General features: G+C 40.5%; 1 protein-coding gene across 1 annotated transcript in view; it reads left to right on the plus strand.

The window, feature by feature from the left end:
- Positions 1–20335, plus strand: part of LOC308118078 (pappalysin-1-like) — a gene marked incomplete at its 5' end in the record, with an annotated part of 92081 nt that extends 71746 nt beyond the window's left edge. The window contains 3 exons of the mRNA XM_080477308.1: positions 4113–4184; positions 5226–5324; positions 19833–20335. Of these exons, the coding sequence (XP_080333434.1) occupies positions 4113–4184; positions 5226–5324; positions 19833–19937 (276 nt within the window). The 3' untranslated portion in view covers positions 19938–20335. The remainder of the gene's footprint in view (positions 1–4112; positions 4185–5225; positions 5325–19832) is intronic.
- Between the last annotated feature and the right edge of the window lie 444 nt (positions 20336–20779).

Here is a 20779-nt window from a genome sequence, read left to right on the forward strand (position 1 = left end):
GCCGGGGGGGGGGGGGGGGGGGGGGGGGGGGGGGGGGGGGGCAGTGGATTGCATAAAGGAAGTCTGTGAAGCAATGGTGGAAGAGAGGGTATTTCAGAAGTAGCAGCAATGCAGACATGACATGAGACTACACACTTGAATAAGTCAAAACTTTAGATTCGTCTTGCCAGATATTTTGGTGATACTGTTATTTGGTCTCCACCACAATCATACGCGCATTCATTTCCTTTTATAGTAGTAACCGTAACTTTTTACAGTCATGTGTTTTCCTCATTGCTACTGGCAGATAACTGCCGACATTGTTGCTTGTTGCGCTAAATATTGGTACCTGATTACAGTTATACGTTCACAGTTAAATGTTATTTGTCTCAGTCAGTTAAAATGCATTCATGTTGTGCACGGAGCTGTATTGTTGTGGTGTTGCTGTGACACATTAGCTGAGCTGTCAGTGCTGTGTGGGTCAGTCCGATGATTGATTCACTCATTAAGTTAAGCTGAATTCACATCAGTTTGTTTGAGGGCGATGCTCGACAATGGGGATGTTAAATGGCTAATCGCATAAATGGCTCATGAAGTAACAGAAAGAACAAGAAACAAAACATCCGAGATGAATGATGAAGTCAAGTTATCATGAAAATATAAGCTGAAGTGAGTGATTGCATAAATATCCCCCCGCTTCAGGTCAATCTTTAGTACATTCACTTTTGGCTGAGTCTGCACAGATATGTTTCAGTCATGCTGGCACATCTGGACGCTGAAATCTCTCCCAATTCTTTCTTGTAAAACAGCTCAAGCTCCGTCAGGTTGCTCAACTGCCGCTTTTCAAGTCCTGCCTCAGATTATCGATTCGATTGAGGTCTGAGCTTTGACTCGGCCATTCCATAACAATCACCTTATTGTCTTTAGCCCATTTCTACGTGGCTTTTGCTGTATGCTTGGAGTCGTCGGAGAATAAATATTGCTCCAAGTCGTACATCTTTTGCAGCCTGAGTCCAGTTATCCCTAGGGATTTGGTGATATTTCTGCCCTGTACCTTTGCAAATCCTCCAAGGCCTGCTGCTGTGAATCATCACCACAGCATGAAGCTACCACCCTTCTCACCAATGGAGATGATGCGCTCGTGGTGAAGAGTTTCCCAAAAGTAACATCTTGTTTGATGGCTGGAAAGCTAAACTTTCAGCTCACACCAAAAAAAAAAAAAAAAAACCTTCTTTGAACTGACCTTAGGATCCCCCACATGCCTTTGGATAAGTTTCATATGAGCTCTTTTCAGCAGCGAGTTTTTCTTTGCTGCACTCCCATAAAGCTCCAACTGGACAACTCAGGCAAGAGTTAAATGTGCAGTCCCTGAAGCTTTCAGCTCCTTCAGAGTAGTTATAAGTGTCTTGTGTTTTGGTGGCCTTCCTCACTCCTCTCTGCCTGGTCAACCCACTAAAGTGCCAAACATCTTCTATTACTGTATGATGGATTCAGCTGCACTATTTTCTTTGAGTTGAGAGTGTTCATTTGTCTTCATGCTGCCATTGTAGCAGACATATTTGTGAACCCGAGGCGGGACCTCACAATCACAGGTGTTTTTATGCTACAAGTACTTGACACACATCGGCTGTACTCAGTTGATTTGGCATTAACTAACTGGTAGATTAGGTTAGCCACTTTAAAGGGGATTAATATTTTCGCATGGACATGCTTTATAGTTCACTGGTTCATAAAGATGTGTTTTTAATGTGACATTAAAGAAGCTTTATTTTTCTCCAAATGTTGCTGTGAGACAGACTGAGTCAGTGCAGGACTAATGAGCCTTAACTCCTCCTCTAAACAGGACTTTAGTGAAATAGCAATTGTTGGGGTAAAAGCTTTGTTTAATTCTGAAGCTGACAAACTGCTTGCAGGGAGGATAGTGATGTGTAGTATGTGTGTATTCCACACATACTACACAGCAAAACTGATAAAGTATAATGTAGTGATTGTAGGGCATTACATTTTCAATTACTCTGTTTAACAGTTGTTGCAGATAAAAAAGCACAGTGGGAAAGGTGATAATGCCAAAGAGGTAAGCGAGACAGGCGCATACAGCTGAGTCATAAAAAATGCACAGGGCTGTCACAAAATGGTTTGAAGAAACAAGAGCAGGAGGAACTTGTAGTGGTGGGGAAAAAAAGTCAGTCCTGACAATGGCTGACAGTTGTAGTAACATCAGGATTGCTGTAAGGGGGAATTGACATCAGTAAACTTTTGAACCGCCCCTGGAGGATGGGATTCTTTATATGGTATCTCAAAGAGAATTCATGTCCCTAAATGCACTTTTTACTTCTGCCGTTCTGAGCTGGAGGTCAACGTTGCCCACCTTAATAAGTGCTGTTGATTTATTGCCTTTAAACTAGTTGTATTTTAGTTCTTAGTGTGACCCACTTAGATTTCTTTCCTGGTTTTTTTTTTTTTTACCTCCACCTCCTCCTTTTCTTTTCCTTGTCTCTCTATCTCTGATGATTCTGTGCCCCCAGCACCCTCCTCCCCCTTTATCAGCAAAATTACCCTGTCGGGCTTGCTGCAGAATTAGTCATTTTCCATATGACATGACCTCGTCTGTGGTGGCGCTGAGATAGGGATCTATTTTTACGTGGTATCAGTGCCCTGGGGAGGCTTCGGAGGGTGAGGATCCCATACGTAGTGAGGGGTGAGGCCAGGCCACAATCATGGATTATCATGATTTACGGCCTTGCTGTGAGAGAGAATAAGGGGAGAGGGAGAGAGGAGGAGAGTTTCTGGATGACATCATCACAGCAGAGCATGTGAAAAAAAGGCTAAATGTACAGTAGCTGCAAAAAGTCGTACCTATGATGTAATTGCAATGCAAAATAATGCGCTTAGTCTTGCACAAGCTTTTCTAACTCATCTCCACTGTACACGTGTGTACACACAGTCGTCATACATGCATGGTTTCTGCTTTGCAGTGCTACATCACAATAGTAAAGCCATAAGAAGTGGAGCAGTTTTGAATTGTTCTTTTATTCTATAGTTCTTGTTTATCTCCACCTTCAAGCCCAGATCTTTCCTTTTGCATTGATTTGCTGACGGCGCTGAAATGAAAAATACCTTAGTTTGCAGCAACAAAAAGAAAACCATGTGAATTTTGCGAGGTATTGGAACACAGTCGCTCTGAGGAATGGCCGAGCTAATGTCGACCAGTCTTTTGCAGTGGATGCCCTTTTGATCATGCTACTTATACATTTAAGGCCAAGGTAATTCATTGAGGAAAATCTCTTGACCGTGTATGGCAATCACATTGCAATGTAGCCAACACCTGACAAACCCAGAATGAACAGAGATATTGTCCTTTCGCTACATGCAGAATGTGCATGCATGATAATAATTGCACACAAGGGTGTTCCGTGTAGGTCACTGTTCCTGTGCACCAATGTCTTCTGCAGAATTTGACTGAAGTTCACAGTGGGAGAACAGGATGGGATTCCACACATACTGCAAAGATATTTGAGAACTCTTTACCTCTCTCTCTCTCATTCCCTCGCTTTCTGGCTCTCTTGCTTCCAGGTTTTTGCCCTCCCAGCATATATGACTTATAAAAAACATGGTCTTTTCAGAATCAATTGATTCAGCTTTGTTCTGAAGTGGAAAAAGTTCAATGTAAATCAAAGATGGCTTCAACAATAAAGCTTCCATAAGTAGCATATGAGCCTTTTTGATAACCCAGTCTTTCAATGTCTTATCGGTGTGCCTGTGGGCAGTGAAGAAGTGCCCAGCTGGTTTAGTTCGGGTTGGGATTTTGTAGACTCAAATGCAGGTGAAAAGAACAAAGTCTTGGCAAAGTAAGTTGAACTTTCACGTAAGAGAGGACCATCCAACCTGGAGCTAGCATGGACTTTGATTTAGCAAATATCTCAGCAATTATCAAGCTTTACATTAGATTGATTGAAGTACTTTTTATACAGTAGAGAGGAAAATGATATACTCCACTTGTAGTTAATGACACATCTATTAGTATATGTTACTCTGCGTGGCTCTGAGTCACAAAACGTGGACGCCAGTGGTTTAAAGTGTTTGCAGACCTTTTCTTAGTTACTTAAATGTACAATTCTCTAATCATCTTACAGAATATAGTCTGCACGATGGGGCTGAAATGGTATCCACACCCTGAGCTGCTGCACTGCATCAAAGGATGTGAGGTAAGTCATCAATTAGATTCCGATTAGCATTTTCTTTTATATTTCAGGGCCAGTGGCCTCAGTTTTAACACAATACTTTAATAAACCTATCCACTGAACCTGTTTGACCTGAGATGCATAAAATATGGAATATAAAGTTTTATTAGCTTGCCAATGGAATGAACAGATATTGAACTAACAGATGCTGTACAAGTAAAACATTCAGACCATGAAGAATGATCTCTTGTAAGAATATCTAATTTCATTTAATTCTGAACATAGTTTCAGATCAGGCTTATATCAGCAGCTGGCTTTTCTAAAGGCTGTTGAATGTATTTTAACACATTACCAAGGAAGTAACTCCACACAGCTGTTTTTTGGTTTGGTTTTTTTTTTTTTGTCTGATTCTTTTTGCTATAAATAAGGCTGCACAAATGGTTCTGGACAGAAAACCAATTTACGCATTTGTGAGTGTGTAAAATTTCTTTTTTAAAAATCACACAACCGCAATTTGGGTGTCTCCCATCAGGCTAATAGATGTGGCCCATTAAAACTTATTAACTTAATTTAATCTAATGTAATTACTGATGTATTACCTCCCTCTGTAATTGGCGCGGATGATCATGTCGAGCTAAATCTGTCCTTCCTCTACATGTGAATGCAACATGTGAAAGAATTCCACTCCACTTCATGGAGGAATGATATCATCTACTCAGTTTAGGCCAACTGGATAACCTGATTGGTAACCCAAGCGGAGTGGGTGGGGCCAGCCCAATAAATCACCTTACTGGAGCATTTTGTGCAGTGAATAGTTTATGGTGTCCTCAGTTTGATTTACGGGTCTAGCCGACTAGGGGCTTGAAAAGTCACATTGAAAAATGAGGAAAATTTAATGTATCAGATTCATCAGCAAAATTATCCACGGACGTCTGAAGGCCTTGACGTGCTCAAGAGAAAACTGGAACGAAAGACTTCCGACGTCCTCTGGGTAGCAATTGAGAAGGTGGCACTTTCTCAGCTCAGTGGTTTTTTTTCTAACTGCTTCTCTTTCCTTTGGTAAAGCCATTCATGGGAGACAACTACTGTGATTCAGTCAACAACAGAGCCTTCTGCAACTACGATGGAGGAGACTGCTGCCAGTCCACTGTCAAGACCAAGAAGGTTAGTGTTGTGCTTCTACAAAAAAAACAAAAAACAAGAGGATGTTTGAAGTGATCACTAATGCTAAATGCAGAAGTAGGTGTACATCTCAGCTCTGATATGTGAGGGTTGTTTTCTCTTTACCCGTGCTGAACCCACTTGGACATTTTCACTTGATCACTTTATTGAAGTCTGGAACTTCTAAATATTAACTGTTGAGGTATGTAGGATGGAAATCAGAACACGATATTATTAAAGACGTCTGTTACTTACCTCTTGGAACACCTCTAAACAGCTTCTTTCTCTCTTTGTCTTAAATCCAACCTCAGATTACTGGTAGACAGATCATTGATCCCACATCCAAGAGAGTGGGAGTTTTAAGCTTTGTCTTTTTCATTCTGAGGTATTTTGTTTCCTAGTGTTTCCCTGTGTTAATACAATTATGCAAAATGTGAGTAATAACTTGAATCTAATCATTTTGGGTCTGGCTGTATAATAGAGAAATATCTTCCATTCAAATTTGGATAATAATTATGAGGGGGGAAAAAATTATTCTGCACTTAATTTGTTGCTTTGGCATGAAGATGTACATGTCAAAACGTTTTCTCATTCTATTGGTATTGCTTCTCTGAATCCAGGGAGGTGTTTCGTCTGGCTCAGTTCAGCCAGCTGCTGGCTACAGGTCTGATTGGAAGTGTATCGCAGCATCTGCTTCTTTGGCCTGGTTGGGTTCTGTGAATCTGGCGAGGGACTTTAGTTGTACTCCTGAAATATCCATCTGGCTGGCTGGATTTATATTGTAGTCTACGCATCTCACTGGCTATGTCAGTGTGTCTAACTGGAATGGCCTCTTCATTTCCTTTATGGGGGGAAAAAAGACATACAAAGCAATCCATGCCTATGCAGACATCTGCCTCTGTACAATCAAAGTTTTTAGTTCTGGGACCCGTCCACCTTTGCTGAGTGTAATCATGATTTTTTTAGGTTCTAAGCCATGTGGATGACAATATTTCTCCTTTTTCTGAAGCCGTCATGGCACAGCGAACTGCTCTAGTAACATGGAATTGTGGTTTCCAATCTCTTTTCTCCCAGAACACCTTTGCCTCTAAGAAAAGCTGAATACCCCTCCTAAAAATCTTGCATTTGCTCAGACATCACAGTGAAGCCAAACCTGTATGAATATGCCCACTCTCACCCATATGGAAAAGGAGGATCCGTGACATTTTCGAAAACAGTTTCTATCCAACTATACGATTCATGTCATAATATTTCTCATAAAAAAAACATTAAGAGTCATTTAGTTGTATGTCATCATCACAGGAGTGATACATCCAAATATAATACAAAAATGTATTATTGGTAGAAAAGGTCTTCCTCCAATCCCAACTCTGGGGGTCCAATCTCAATCACACCCTGTCTTTGTGTGGAAATGTCCCTGGGCAAGACATTCAAGCTCTCAATGGTGTGCAAGCATTTTTTTCTTGGCAGCCACCAACATTGGTATGTCAGTATATACCAATATATACCAATTTGCTTGTATGATCCCACAGTTCTACAAGCAAATGTGTAAATGTGACAGACTATGTAAACCAGACTGCACAAGCAGTGAAACGTGCTAGTGAAGTCCATTCAGTTATCAAAATACGTCTTTATATCTTGAAAAATTACCTGTTTTGTGGAAATACTCAAGAGGTCAAACAGCTGGCCTTCATGTTTTGCTGCAATCTGCTGCTCAGATAGAAACATACTTCATCTGTCTCTTACTACATGGAGGGCCAGAGGCCCATGATTTGCTTTTGTGCTCCATTCAAACATTTAGTGTCAGGCATACACTGTTCTATCTAAGCTGAGCAGCAACAGAAAGTCAGAGAGTAACCCTCTGGGAAGTGACCTCACTTCTTGAGTGGTCTTACTGATCTTGATTGACGCTATCTCATCTCTCCATCTTCTGACCTCAATCCAGTGCAGGGGCCGAGCCAGAACTTGCATAATTCACTTTTACTGACAGACCCCAGGAGGAGGATGTACTCCATTAATTACCAGCAGCAATGCGACGGTGAACTGGGTGAGAAGAGGGGCTGTCACAGATCAAGGCGGAATCCGAAAGCAGGCTCATAAGTTTAATATAGTTCAAAGAGTTTATTGATGAACCGAGGGAAAAAGTATCCAGAGGGTAATCCTAAATTGGGTCCAAAACACGAAACACTCTCGCCAATCTCGGAACACAAAAGATCTAAAACACAAGAGGACACTAGAGAACACAAGGAAGTTGTGGGATGTCATGACATGAAGATACAATGGCAATCTGGTAGTGGACACATGAGGGGAAAAGGTTTATATACACCAGGGAAGGGGAAGACACAGGTGAGACACATTGACATAATCAGAGGCACAGAAGGAGGACATCTTTCTCCATACCCAGCCACTAGAACCGCTGTCTGGCCACAAAGAGAGTTCTCTTAGCACCCGGATGGCAGATGTGTGACAAGTCGGTCCAGCGGATGACTTAGGGACTGAGACAGAAAAAGACAATTGTGGACAGCACTGACCTTATCATAGTCCATCTCCACCTGGCCCTCACCTACCACATACCTGAGGAAGGAGACCCAGGTGACGTGGAACTTGCACTTTTCACCTTCAAGAAAGAGCTGGTACTCGAAAAGGCGGCTTAGGACCTGGCGGACATGCTGGATGTGGGAGGTGAGGTCTGGGGAGAAGATAGGAATGTGGAAAGGACACAGGTGTTAAGCTTGACCTGTAGGATGTCATTGACTGAGGACTGGAAGACAGCAGAGGCAGTAGTGATCCAAAAGATATAACAAGGTTCTCATAATATCCTGTCAGGTTGTTGAATGCAGACTTCCACTCATCAACCTCTCTGACCCTCACCTGGTGGTAGATTTGTGAACAAATCAAATGCAGAGGAGATGAGTGGGCCCCTCCCACTCATCTGTTTAGGAATGACTTGTCCTTGTTATTCATGAAAACTAACTCTTTCCTGGCTGGAGAAGAAGATGGATGGATTATCACTCATCGCCTTGGTTTCTGGGAAAGATAAGTAGTAAAGCCAGGTGCGGGAAAAAAAAAACAAACCTGGACCAGTCAACCTGGGAGTTGTGGGCACTCAACCACCGATATCCAAAGATGAGGGGTTGTGAGGATGAAGTGGTCACGAAGAAACATGCCTATCAGACAAGTTTTGAACTGCAGGTTCTGTGCGTTGTGTCACCGTACAGAGTAATTGACCACTGAGGCTTATGGCCTGGGGTGGCTTCTAGATCTGAGTCGTCCCGAGTTTGAGCAGTTTCACCAGAGGAGACCTGACAGGGACAAGATAGTAAGAGCTAGTTGAAAATCAGAAGAACGTAGACTTTCTAAATGGCTCATGTTGAAAAGTGAAGTAACAGATCAATCCCTTTAAATTGAGATGTCTTTGAGGAGCTTTTATTTAGCCTAAAATGGGGGGGGGGGGGGGGGGGGGGGTCTGGTCTGTTGAATATCTGTTTTTACTCTCGAAATACATTTTAAATTTAACAGACTTCAAATGTTATGCTTTATTGGTCTTCAGTGTATAAATCTGATACAAGAACAAATGGTCTTGTGTTTTTCTTGGGGGAAAAAAAAGTCAGGAGCTAAAAGGGAAACTATTGTACTTCACGTTTTTATAGTTTCAACATTGTGGGCTCTATCTTTACATTTTTCCGTTTCATCACTCAACAGAACTTTCTTCCAGACCTTGATTTACTGTTTATATTGAGTTTCTTAATCCCCAACCTTTTCTTACTCTTTCGAAGCTTATGAGGATTTTGCATCCTGTGATGCATCCATGGTCCCAATGTCTCTCTACAAAAGATTAATATTTGCACATAGTTAAAGATCACATATAAACGCAAACAAAACCTGGGGTGTTGAGCTACAATCCAAAATCCCCAATATCTCTCCATTTAAGTGTACTGTGCTGGTCTATATTCCTTAGTACTGCCTACATGTGTGGCCCCTTTAAAGCTACAGTGAAAGTTTGTTTATTTTGACTCTTTCCCCTTCTGGGGCTCAGCCTGCCAGCTGTGGTTAATCAAATATGGACACACCTCTCTCCTAAGCTATTTACTAAAGTTATTTCATACTTCTATACAGAGGGCAATTTGCTGGCTTACATATCTTTTTTTTTAATCAAAGGGGAGGGATAAAAATCTATCTTTCTCACACAGTGATTGAAGATACCTCAGCAGCAGACTGGACAAAACACAGTATATGCCTGTATTTAGAAATCCAAGCTAAGCCGGGCTTTCAGGGATCCAGAGTGAAACTATTATGAAGCTATTAACTCTAAAATCACTTGCGGCATAATTTGTATCACGCTAAGTCGCAAGTCAAGTTTGATGCCAGTTATACAAGCACGAGTTTGCAATATAGTTTGCAGAGTACCCGGAGAAACCCCATGCACACAGGGAGCACATGCAGGGGGATTGCCCGGAACCAAAACCCAAATGAGGGAACAGAGCAAACCACTACACCGCCACAACACCAGCAATAACTCAAACTAACTGGACTATCTATTTAAATTCAGCAGTAAACGTGCGGGTAAATTAGCGCTTTGAATATGCCTGGGAATGCAGAGTCGGTGGACATTCAACATATTTGAGAGAAATAAGTTGTTTAATAATACAATTGATTTTTAAAGGATTTGAAATATTTTTTTTTTTTTTTTGTTATTCAGGAGAAAAATTGGGTAATATGTTTGTGCCAAGACTGTACCATATAATGTTAATAATAATAATCCAACAGCACTGGCTCGTTTTTTTTGCAGAAGTCGAAACTATTCTGTCACTTACAAAAAATAAATAAAACAATGAACACAAAAACAATCCAGGTTTGATTTATCAGCTGCCAGAAGCAGGCGAATAAGGAGAGATTCTGTGCGTGAGGGGAAAAAAACTAAACAAAACACAAAATAATTAGGTGGTATGTGACTATGATAAGGAACCAGACATGAACCAGATGTTGAACTGTCAAATAGACAGGACTGGAAGAGGAAGTGTAAAACATATATAGTTTAAAGCTACTACTTATCTCATGTGCATCTAAATAAAACATCACCACATGAAATACTAAACTATCATTAGAGTTGTATGAGTTCTGACTCAGTATACGACGGCATATTTAACATAAATAAGGTTAAGCTTGCATACACAAACAAATGTGTCTCAGCAACAGACACATTTATGTTTTAATTTTATATAAATAATTATTTTTTAATCAATTAAAAAACATTCATCTTTTTACCACATTTATATTCATCGTAGTAGCCACACCAAAAGAATAAAACAAATATTATGAATAGTCTTTTTTGCTTGGTTGCAATCTGATGATTAACATCAATTCCATTATGATTATCATATCACTTTTTCAAGATATTCAAAATACTGTTTTCAGCTTTACTTAAAATCATCACATTTCAGCAACTTTACAAGAAAATGTATGTTGTTTTATATAATAATTTTTAGGTTGAAGTCCACGTCAGTTTCCTCAACTTATATTTAATCATATTATATCATATTGGTTGAGGGGTTTGACTTCCGTTACGATGAATGAAGTTGTTTATCTCTCGTTTCCTCTTAGCACTCCTTGTTTGATAACTCCAGTCGGGTCAGAAACAAGATAATATGCACATGATTTTGATTTTGCTCAAACTAAATAAATGCATGTCAGGCGGCCCCGGGATGGTGATGCATGAGAACCTCTAAAAACAAACATCACAAGAACAGGACAAAAAGACACAATATATGACAAAGAGGAATCTGTAACTCATTACTGCTCTGAGCCGCTGAGTAACACACTCGCCGGGTGATGAAAACAGGGAGTGTTTTTCCTCTTTGGTGGGAAATCTGTTTTTGTCCAGACCACAAGTGAAGACTTTGTCCCAAACACTTTCAATCGTTTTCTCCTCTTGTTGTCACAGATTTTTGTTGTCACTGTTGCATATGCTGAAGTGAGCTAAAACAATATGATGTAATAAATACCTGATAGAAATACATTTTTTATTGCAATTACAAATCAAAATGGTATTGTATCTATGTTTGATAGATAGTTTTCCACATTAGGAATACATTTGTTGATCAACTTTCTGAGTAGAATAAAAGAAAATATAAAATTCTAAGCCTAAGCATGTCAATCATAGTAACTCACAGTCTCTAAACAATTAAATATAAATGTGGTAATTCAAACTGGTAGATAGTCTATATATGCTTTCATTCTGAAATAATTACTTCAGTGTTTAAAAAACAGTGATTTGGTCTTACGAAGGAATAACTCAAATATCTCTACCATATGACCGTAATCCTTGTGCGTACAAATGGTGTCACACAGTAATCCCGTGATGGAGTTAAGTCAGTATCCATTCGCATTCTTACTGAACTACATGTATTACGGATACCAATAAACTAACAATTACAAATACTGACGTTTCCATGGTCGTGTTACTTCAAATTCCATGTACACAGAGATAAAAATATTTCCATTTACAAAATGCTCTCCTTAGACAAAAGCACATTTCAGTGTTGTTTTTTTTCCCCTGTAATGGCAGAGTGAGTGTTTTCTGATTTATCTACTCCAAGACCCAGTTTTGCTCTTCTAAAATGATGGATTCATGTGTTCACAGCTCATCTTCCATTAAGCCACATGGCATTTGAGCCTTGCTGTGATTCAGCAGACTACAAATACAAACCATTTAACAGTACTATTGTGCCAAAGTTATGCCGTCTAGTCTCCATAAATCTATTTTATTGTGACTTTTTATTAGAACAATCTAATGGCACAGAAATGTCTCAAAGAGTAGAATAAAAGTAGAAAAAAAAGAAAATGGTTTTAGAGCCTTACTTTCACATGTGAACGAAACTCAGCAATTGAATAAATTCAATACCATTTCATTCAATTGTAATTAGTGTGCGGCTGTCTACGTGATGGTATTTTATCTCAGCTATTTAATTTTTGCTTTTTTTCTTCTAATGTCCCACTACCCCGCAGTAAAGCAGCTAAATAAAGAAAAACAATTCAGTTTTAACACGCCATTTACTTCAAATTAGCTGGTTCCTTTCAGCTCCAGAACTTTTTAAGAAAGTATTAGTAAATATACTCTACAATCAAACTTTTCCAACTTCGTTTAATGAAAAAAATATATATATAAAAACCGCATCAATCCTTCCATTAGCTTTTAAACCTACACGATACAACACAATATGATACAGCATGTGTTCTCCCTTTCCTCCCTTGTCGTGCACACCGTCATTCATAGCTTACATATCATTCAGTCTTTTCCCTGTCCATTCATTCACAACGTCTCTCTCACTCTCTCTCCCTCTGTTCCTCTCACAGCCTCATCCAAACAGTGCAGGAACAGACACAACAGTCGTCAGTTGTTATTCCCTGTTCTGGTCGCTCATGAATCTTGTTCACTGTTGTTGTCTCCTGTGACTTGTGAATGAGAAAAATGGCCTCTTCAATGAAACCACACACAAACAAACCATCCTATATTCTCTTTTGGTCTCATCTTTTATCATGATATAATTAATTGGACAAAAGAGGGGCAAAGTGAGTGACTGACTTACCCCAGACCAAATGTTTATAGTGCCATTATGTCTTTAGCCCACGAACCAAAGAAATACAACATGATGAAAACATGTGCTCGCTCTTGTTTTGAGTGACATCTTGGCAGCATTTACAATGTTTATTGTGTTTTCCAACATCAAACATCCTGCCTCTCACATTCAAAATGATAAACCATTTGATGTGAAAAATTGAGCCGATTATTATTCTAGACACAAAAATTTTCCCATTTCTAGCTGCTTTAAATGAACTCAAAAGCATTGTAGGAATTACATTGTTTTCATTCAGTGAAAGTTTCCAGACCCTTTCTGTTTTTCCTCTTTTCCCTTTTCCTTATCAGTCTCAGATTTCATCCTGATAAGCACTGAATCGGAGCAGAAATGGAGCAGTTCTAAAAGCAAACAGTTGCTCATTCATCCCCTTTGAAAATAATTATTATACCATAATGACATTTTTCTTTTAACATTTATATACAACTATTGTAATCACGTTCTTCTCAAATTCATCAAACGGAGAAATGAAACATCTGAAACTGAAAGAGCTTCATGTGCAAAAGGTTTGCGTGTATATAAACAGCAATGTCATTTACAATATCTGAAACAGTTTGTGGCGCATATGATTGCATCTGGAGGTGCAGATCAATCGAATATTAAGACAAAATAAAAAGCCCATCCATCCTCTCTACTGATGGCAGCTAACTTGGGGTGAAGGCCGGGTACGTCCTGGACGGGTCACCAGTCCCACTCAGCAAACACAGACACACTCACAGTCACTCGGAGGGGAAATGTAGAAGCGCCAATGAGCCATAAATGCATCTTTTCAGACTTTGGAGTACCCAGACAGATCTAAAGGTATTACTTCACATTTTTGAAGATTCTTTGTGGTCAAACCGGAGCACCTGGAGAGATCAAGTCACGCACAGGTAGAACATGTAAAGTTGACACATAAATTCTAAAGGATATTCTCGCTCTCAAGCAGGAGTCAATCAATCAATCAATCAATCAATCAATCAATTGCTTATAATTGTTTTTTTAAATCACACTTCCTCAAAACCTTTCAGAAAGAGAAATGTCTAAAGCCAGACGGCAGAGACCCTGTGTCTTGTTTCAGGGGGCAAAGACCGCCATAATTTGGGATCTCTGACTGCTGTCATCTCATGTTTTGCTAGAGATTTGCGTATTAAGGAGTTCTGGATGACTTGGCGTGTATTGTTCCACCCCAGGAACTTTAAAGGTGCAAGAACTGGCTGCACATAAGGTCACCACAGGATTTCCCCCTAATAGTTGCAAGCTGTTGGCTGGATTTAGGGAAGCAGGGAGGAGAGGAAGCACGGGTACAGACTCTGCCTTTCTGAGGGTTCCCTGCGTAAGTCCCTTTTTGTAGCCCCCCATCTAGTTTGAAAGGAATTCCTTTCTTGGAGGTGGATGGCCTCTTTTAGACAACCTCTTTTTTTTTATGAATGTGCCTGTATGTTTTTTCTGTCTGAGTTACGTTCTTGGGTAAATGCTCAGATCCTTCCCAGTCCCTCACCCCCTGTTTACAACCCACAGTCTGGCACAAGTATGCCTAATACGTGACTTTCTACGTGTCGTGATTGATGTTTGTCTTGATATCCACAGCAGACCACAGACCTTTCTGTGCTTGAGACTCACGTAGACAACACTCTTTGTTCCCTTTTTAAAATGTGTTACCAGATTTACCAGACTTCACTGTTGGCGCTTGTTCAAATACATAAATATAAATGCTATATTGGGTTTATCAGCTGTGACCAGCATTTTATTATCTGGCCGACCATGTTCTGCATCAAATATTCACTTAACTCACATAACTGGAGGCAGAAAGCACACACCATCAACAGATCTTTATATTTTAAATGTCTGAAGGCAATTAGGTAGGCTGTATTTCTCAGTGCCAAACCTCTGCCAGGACAATTAAAGGGGAGGAAGGGGCAAAGGTACAGATAGAAGCAGTTACCTGGGCATAAAGACAAAATGACTTTTAGTGTATTAAAAATAGCTTTCTTACTTTCTTGATTGCTACAGCTTTTGTCAGGTCACTGGTCAGTTTATAGAAGATCAATAAAAGAGCAGTATGGTGCCATGGCTTCCTTTAATCTCTATTTTTATGTTTATCTTCATGAGGGCTTAGACTGGAATAGCTGAAATGCATCAGAGAGAGAGAGAGAGAGAGAGAGAGAGAGAGAGAGAGAGAGAGAGAGAGAGAGGGGAAGCATATTGTGGAAGGAGCCTGGCTTTTCCACACAGATCAACAGTAGTTACACACCAGGAGGACACACTCCCTGCCGTTTTTAAGGGCTTTGGCTGTGCTTGCACATATTTTGCCAAACTTAGTTATTTGGGCCCTCCTATTTCAGATGTACATAGAAATCCTACTGAAGTTTGATGATGTGAGTTTTTATTCATCTCAAAGGAAAGACTCCGACCAACAGCTGAAAGTACTCAGTTCCTGTTTATATTTTGTCAAAAACCTGGGTTACAGTAACCATTGGTGTGTCCCATTAATCTGACCTGCAACGCAAGTCGAATTCATCCCAGGAAAGTCGTATTTTACAAACTTTTGTAACATCTGCGCTCTGGAGGAAGTGAATAAAGCAACATACAGGTTGATATCTGTCATCTCTGCCCCTCTCAAGACATTTAAAGACTAAAACTTGTTGTGTTACATGCTAATGAAAAGTGTGGGCCAGTTTCCCTTCCTACAGCCGTGTGCCCCTTATACCACCTTCTTTCCTTTAAGCACTGGTTTACACGCACACACTGCACGCACAGAAGTGCAGAGAGGAACGCTGTGTTATTTTGACCTGTTCCTGAGATGGAAGGATGGGGCTCTGACAAGGTCTGCGTTCTTCTGAAGGGCTTTCATGTTGCTGTTAGTGGGTGTCCTTGCTCAGCCCTCCTCTAGCCTTGGGACACGGGGCAGCATGAGGGCCCCAAGGCCCACAAGGCCAGTCAGTCCTGTTTCCCAGCCACCCTGAGAGAACCTTAAGTCAAGGCCAGATGTGACAGCTGGCCCAGCCACCCTAGGGGTCAAGGTCAAAGGAAACCATGTCAAATTTGCCACCCACCATCATTCTCTAGATAGAGAGATAAACAGAAGTGGCCTTGAATGGGAAGTGGAGTGTGCAAGAGAAGTGGGAGGTACAGAGGGGTAGTGGGAAAGACACCCTGAAAGAAAGAATATGAGCCAGTGAAACTGAGAGATATTGTAAATAAACCGAGAAAGACTCAGATGGGAACCCGGAGCCCCGTACTTTCAGCTTCAAACTGCCACAGAGAAACACTGGTCATGCAGTTGACAGCTGTTTCTGAAGTGTGTCCGGCCTTGTGCTTGTAAAGTCGTCACACGTAGACCTAATTTTCTCAGAAGAGTTTGGGCACTGCCCACCTGGCCCTCGCATTAGCAGCACCACCCCCACACACAAACAACTCATTTTATACCCCATTTCAAAGGGTAGCCTGCGTCACTGCTCCTCAGCGACTAGCTTGCCCCCCCACATGTCATTCCACTGACCTGCTGTCTATAAATCCTTGATTCTCACAAACTATTGGTGCTGTTTCCTGTGTGTCACATTTACCACCAGCTATAATGTTTTACATTTCAAGTATTCTTTCCAGACTGCAGACCGGAGCTCCATTTTGTTACATGCTGTTAAATTTTTAGGTTTTAGAAGCAAATAATTCTAAAATATCAACATAGAATTTGTGATTGGTATCTAATATATACTTTAGTAATTCACAAAAGCTGTTTGACTTGACTTCAAGCGTGTATCACTCACATAAGCATGTGATTAGGAGTATAGGTCCTAATTTGGGAAAAGTTGGAATTCTAGTGAAACTGTGATTTAAATTAAAGAATATATATATATATATATATATATATATATATATATATATATATATATATATATATACATATTTAGAAATAGCAGGAGACAAGAACAGCTCTAATATTATGCATACTAAAATATAACCTCCCTTTGAATCTGACACCAGAAACGTATTTCCAAATTGTTAAAAAGAGGGTGGCTGAAGTTGTGTGGCGGTAAAACATCTGGAGGAAGTTCTTGTATTTCATTAGGTTTGTCAATGATATGGTTTGACATAACAGAAGCAGGCCACAAAAAACGAGGTGCTCGGAAATTTAGGTTTGTAAATGTTTCTTTAAATACAATTGCATTTCCCACTGGGCTATTTTAATGCCTTTTAATGTGCTGTGATTGAATGGTGCAATATAAATAGCCTCGCCTTGCAACTATACAAGACTTATGTTTCCTGATGTAAAATTACAAAAACAATTGGGTATTTCCTTACGTTTGAGTAGTCTGACAACCCAGAGATATTCCTGTACTTGTTACCTAAAACCTGCTGAGTTTTATGTTTATGGTCTTCAGGTGCTTAACACTCTCACTTTATAGCCAGAATATGGTCAGTTAGTTTCCAGGCTCGGGAGTCGTTCCACGTGGAGTTTGCATGTTTTTTGTGTGCGTGTACTCTTCTTTCATCTTATAGTCCGCAGCAATGCACACTTCAGAAACATGCATCCAACAATAATGCAAATCAATCTGAAAATTGTTTAGATATTTTTTTTAATGATATAAGTCCAGTGTTGCCAACTCTGTCTTTGTCAACGAATCTGCTTACTTTCTTTAATGTCAAGATTGACTAGCTCCAAATATAGCGGCTTTTTCGGGTGCTGTTGGAGACATTGCTGGTGTTTAGAAAGCACATATTTTTCTGCAGTTACTCTGAGCATCAGGCGATGCCATGAGCCCCTTCCACGTCTCGTGTGGTCAGTCTAATGGTGTCGTCCGCAGCAAGCAAGGAGACTAACGCCACTTGTTATCCACAATACAAATAGATTGTGCATGGGCAAAGCTGCCACTGATGGCCTATTTCAATTGCAATACTGATTAAAAATTAATAGAAGAATAAAACTTTTGGGGTATATCTAAATTAGTTTTTATTAAACACTCTTTTGATGAAATCATTTTGTGATGGTTAGGACAGCCAATAGCTACCGTCTTTACTGAGGAGTTGGCAACACTGCATAAGACACTTGGCATTTGTTGTAATGACCCTGTCAAAGATCCAAAGGCTTCTGTGATTATTCATCAAAATGAAATGGGACAAGCTTAGTCAATCACTGAAGAGGCAAGCCAGATTCAATGAACCAAACTTTGAAGTTGATGGTGCACTTTACAGAGGACGCTGTTGTTATGAATGCATCTTTTAGTGGATGAGAAATTCTAATTCCTTAAGTCATTTTTTGCCAATGCATTCAGTAATTACCTAACTAACCCTTCAAGATAGGATTAGCTTATGATGCAATTTGTTAGATGACATTACAGAAGTAGTCTCTGTAATGATACAACAGCTACTCCATATTCACATTACAGCAGCGTGACCTTCCCCTTAAGACAGCTCCTCCCCCACAGCAGTAGGGCAGCTTTCTCTCAGAGCTTTGAGCTAATAGTATTCGGTGGCATGAGGCACACTGTTAAATAAATATCTGTGCCTGTTTTGTTACATTAACAATTTGAATTGAGATCAATTGAATGAAACCCCCCACCCCCCCACTTATTCCTAATATACATTTTGTTTTAAATTAGGGCTAAGTGGACTGCCCCCCCGGCCCTCCATGACTTGGTGCACATGTGTTTCTGGTTTGGCTGGGTGAAGAGGGACACATTCTGTGTACCCAAACAGACTAAGCAGGCCCCCCAAGAGGGCGCGCAGATGAGGCAGCAGCAGCTGGTCCTGGTGACACATTGCTGATTATCTGGTGACGTCAAAGCCAGGGGCAATGGCTGCTGATCTTCCGGTCCCGCTTCCACCTACAGTGTTTTACTGGCATCGGATCATCCAAGATACAGAGCCAGTGATAGTAATATTATACCACTGTGGTAGGGCACATTTCAGCAGTGGATTGAGCTGTGGTTTGAACATGCTGGTCTCTCCTGTGTGGAGATTGCATGCTCCCTGTGTGCTTACTGTTTTCTGAAGGTACTTCTTCACACATTTCAAAGAAGTTTCTGTGTGTGTGTGTGATTATCTGCTTCTACATGAAGCATGGAGTCCTCTGCGTATTGCTCTGCTTTGACTGGGATAACCTCACTAAACGGTTGGATATATAATGGCTTTTGTACGTGCGCACCTGCAAATTCAGAAACCTAGAGTGGAAGTTCATGACATGACAATATTTTTCAATCTGTGTGGTCACCAACATGTTCTCATGGGCGGGCACTGCATAGGCGGCATATCTTTTTTACATTTTCGATTCAGATATGTTTTTTAATTACTGACATGTATTGATGTTGCATTGAAGCGTTGGTAGCACCATGGAGGTCACATTTAGCCCTGAGCTTAGGTACACATTGTACCCAATACAAAATGAGACAAATAACTTAATGAGAACCGTACCGAATGAATTTCAGATCTGTTTGATATTTGTAAAAATCTGGTCCTCATCAACTATAAACAGAGAGGAGAGCAAGCTGGCTTTTGTGAGTGTGTATGTGTGTGTGTTCGTATGTGTGTGTGTGTGTGTGTGTGTGTGTGTGTGTGTGTGTGTGTGTGTGTGTGTGTGTGTGTGCGTGTATGTGTGTGTGTGTGTGCGTGTATGTGTGTGTGCGTGCGTGCAGATTCACGTGCGTATGCGTGTGCTTGCATGTTTGCGTGTGTGCATCTGACGAGAGGAAGAGATGGCTAAAGTTTTGGTACTACAATGTCCTCAGGAAAGAAGGTTTACTAAAAACTTTAGTGGAACAATGAGGAATACAATATTTTGTTTTTATTCTTATTTCCTTTTTGGTTGCATGTCTTTCCACCGAAGTTGGATTTGCCTTCTCCAGGCTTATAGTCTCACTGTTTTCTCTGAATCTGAGCATCTCTCTCAACTCTTTCCCAGGTGATTCCGTTCCCGATGTCCTGTGACATTCGGGATGAGTGCTCCTGTCGGGATCCCAATGCCATCGAGAACAGAAAGGATGAACACGTCCACTCCCTGGGCTGACCAACCCCGAGGACAGACCTCAGTTCAACTATCCCAGGACCCTTTCGCTCCTTTATGGTCTGCCTCAGAGTGGCTGAGGCAGACCCCCATCTTCATCCTCCTCTCAGCCTCCAGTCTCCCACACATGCTGCTTAAAAAGGCATACCTCTCCATCCATACTGCAACTCCAACTAGCTGAAATGTCTCGGCCTCCGCATCACAGGAAGATCTAAAAAAAAGAGGATGGGACTCACGAGACTCCACAGAAAACGTCATTTCTCAGCTACAAGGAAAGTATTCCCTGCAATGCCATCAAAAAAAAAGTATATATAGCAAAGAGTTAAAAAAAAAAAATACATGAAAGAGACATTTTTGAAAGAATAAGAAAACAAACAAACACACACACAAAAAAAAAAAAAACTAAAGTAAAACATAACCAAGCCTAAGTAGCATGCCTTTTGTTGAGTTTTGTGCCGGCTTCAGTGTCTATTTTAGTGACCTTGCTCTACAATCACATGATTGAACCAAAGGTAAATCAAAATGTGCAAGTTGGGGGTTGCATAGATGTTGGCTCTGTGTTTAGCAAATATGAAGGAAATTAGAACAAATGTTAAGAATAACTCACAGACACTTTGAAGGCATGTTCAACATCTTTCTGGAGGGGATGGAAGTTTTTTTGCTTGCATCATTCCTGGTTTCAATCTGGTCAGATATTCTGTATCTCTGTGTCCTTTTCGGTAAAGTGTGTTTCTTCATAGGCACGTCAGAGGCTATGGAGGGTATTTCTAGCTCGGTGGGGAATAAGACAGCCATATACTGTGTATTCTTGAGTTTCAAGCCACTGATTCAACCCTAAAGCCAAA

This window comes from Lipophrys pholis, assembly GCF_963383615.2.
Source record: "Lipophrys pholis genome assembly, chromosome: 12".
NCBI classification, from domain to species: Eukaryota; Metazoa; Chordata; class Actinopteri; order Blenniiformes; family Blenniidae; genus Lipophrys; species Lipophrys pholis.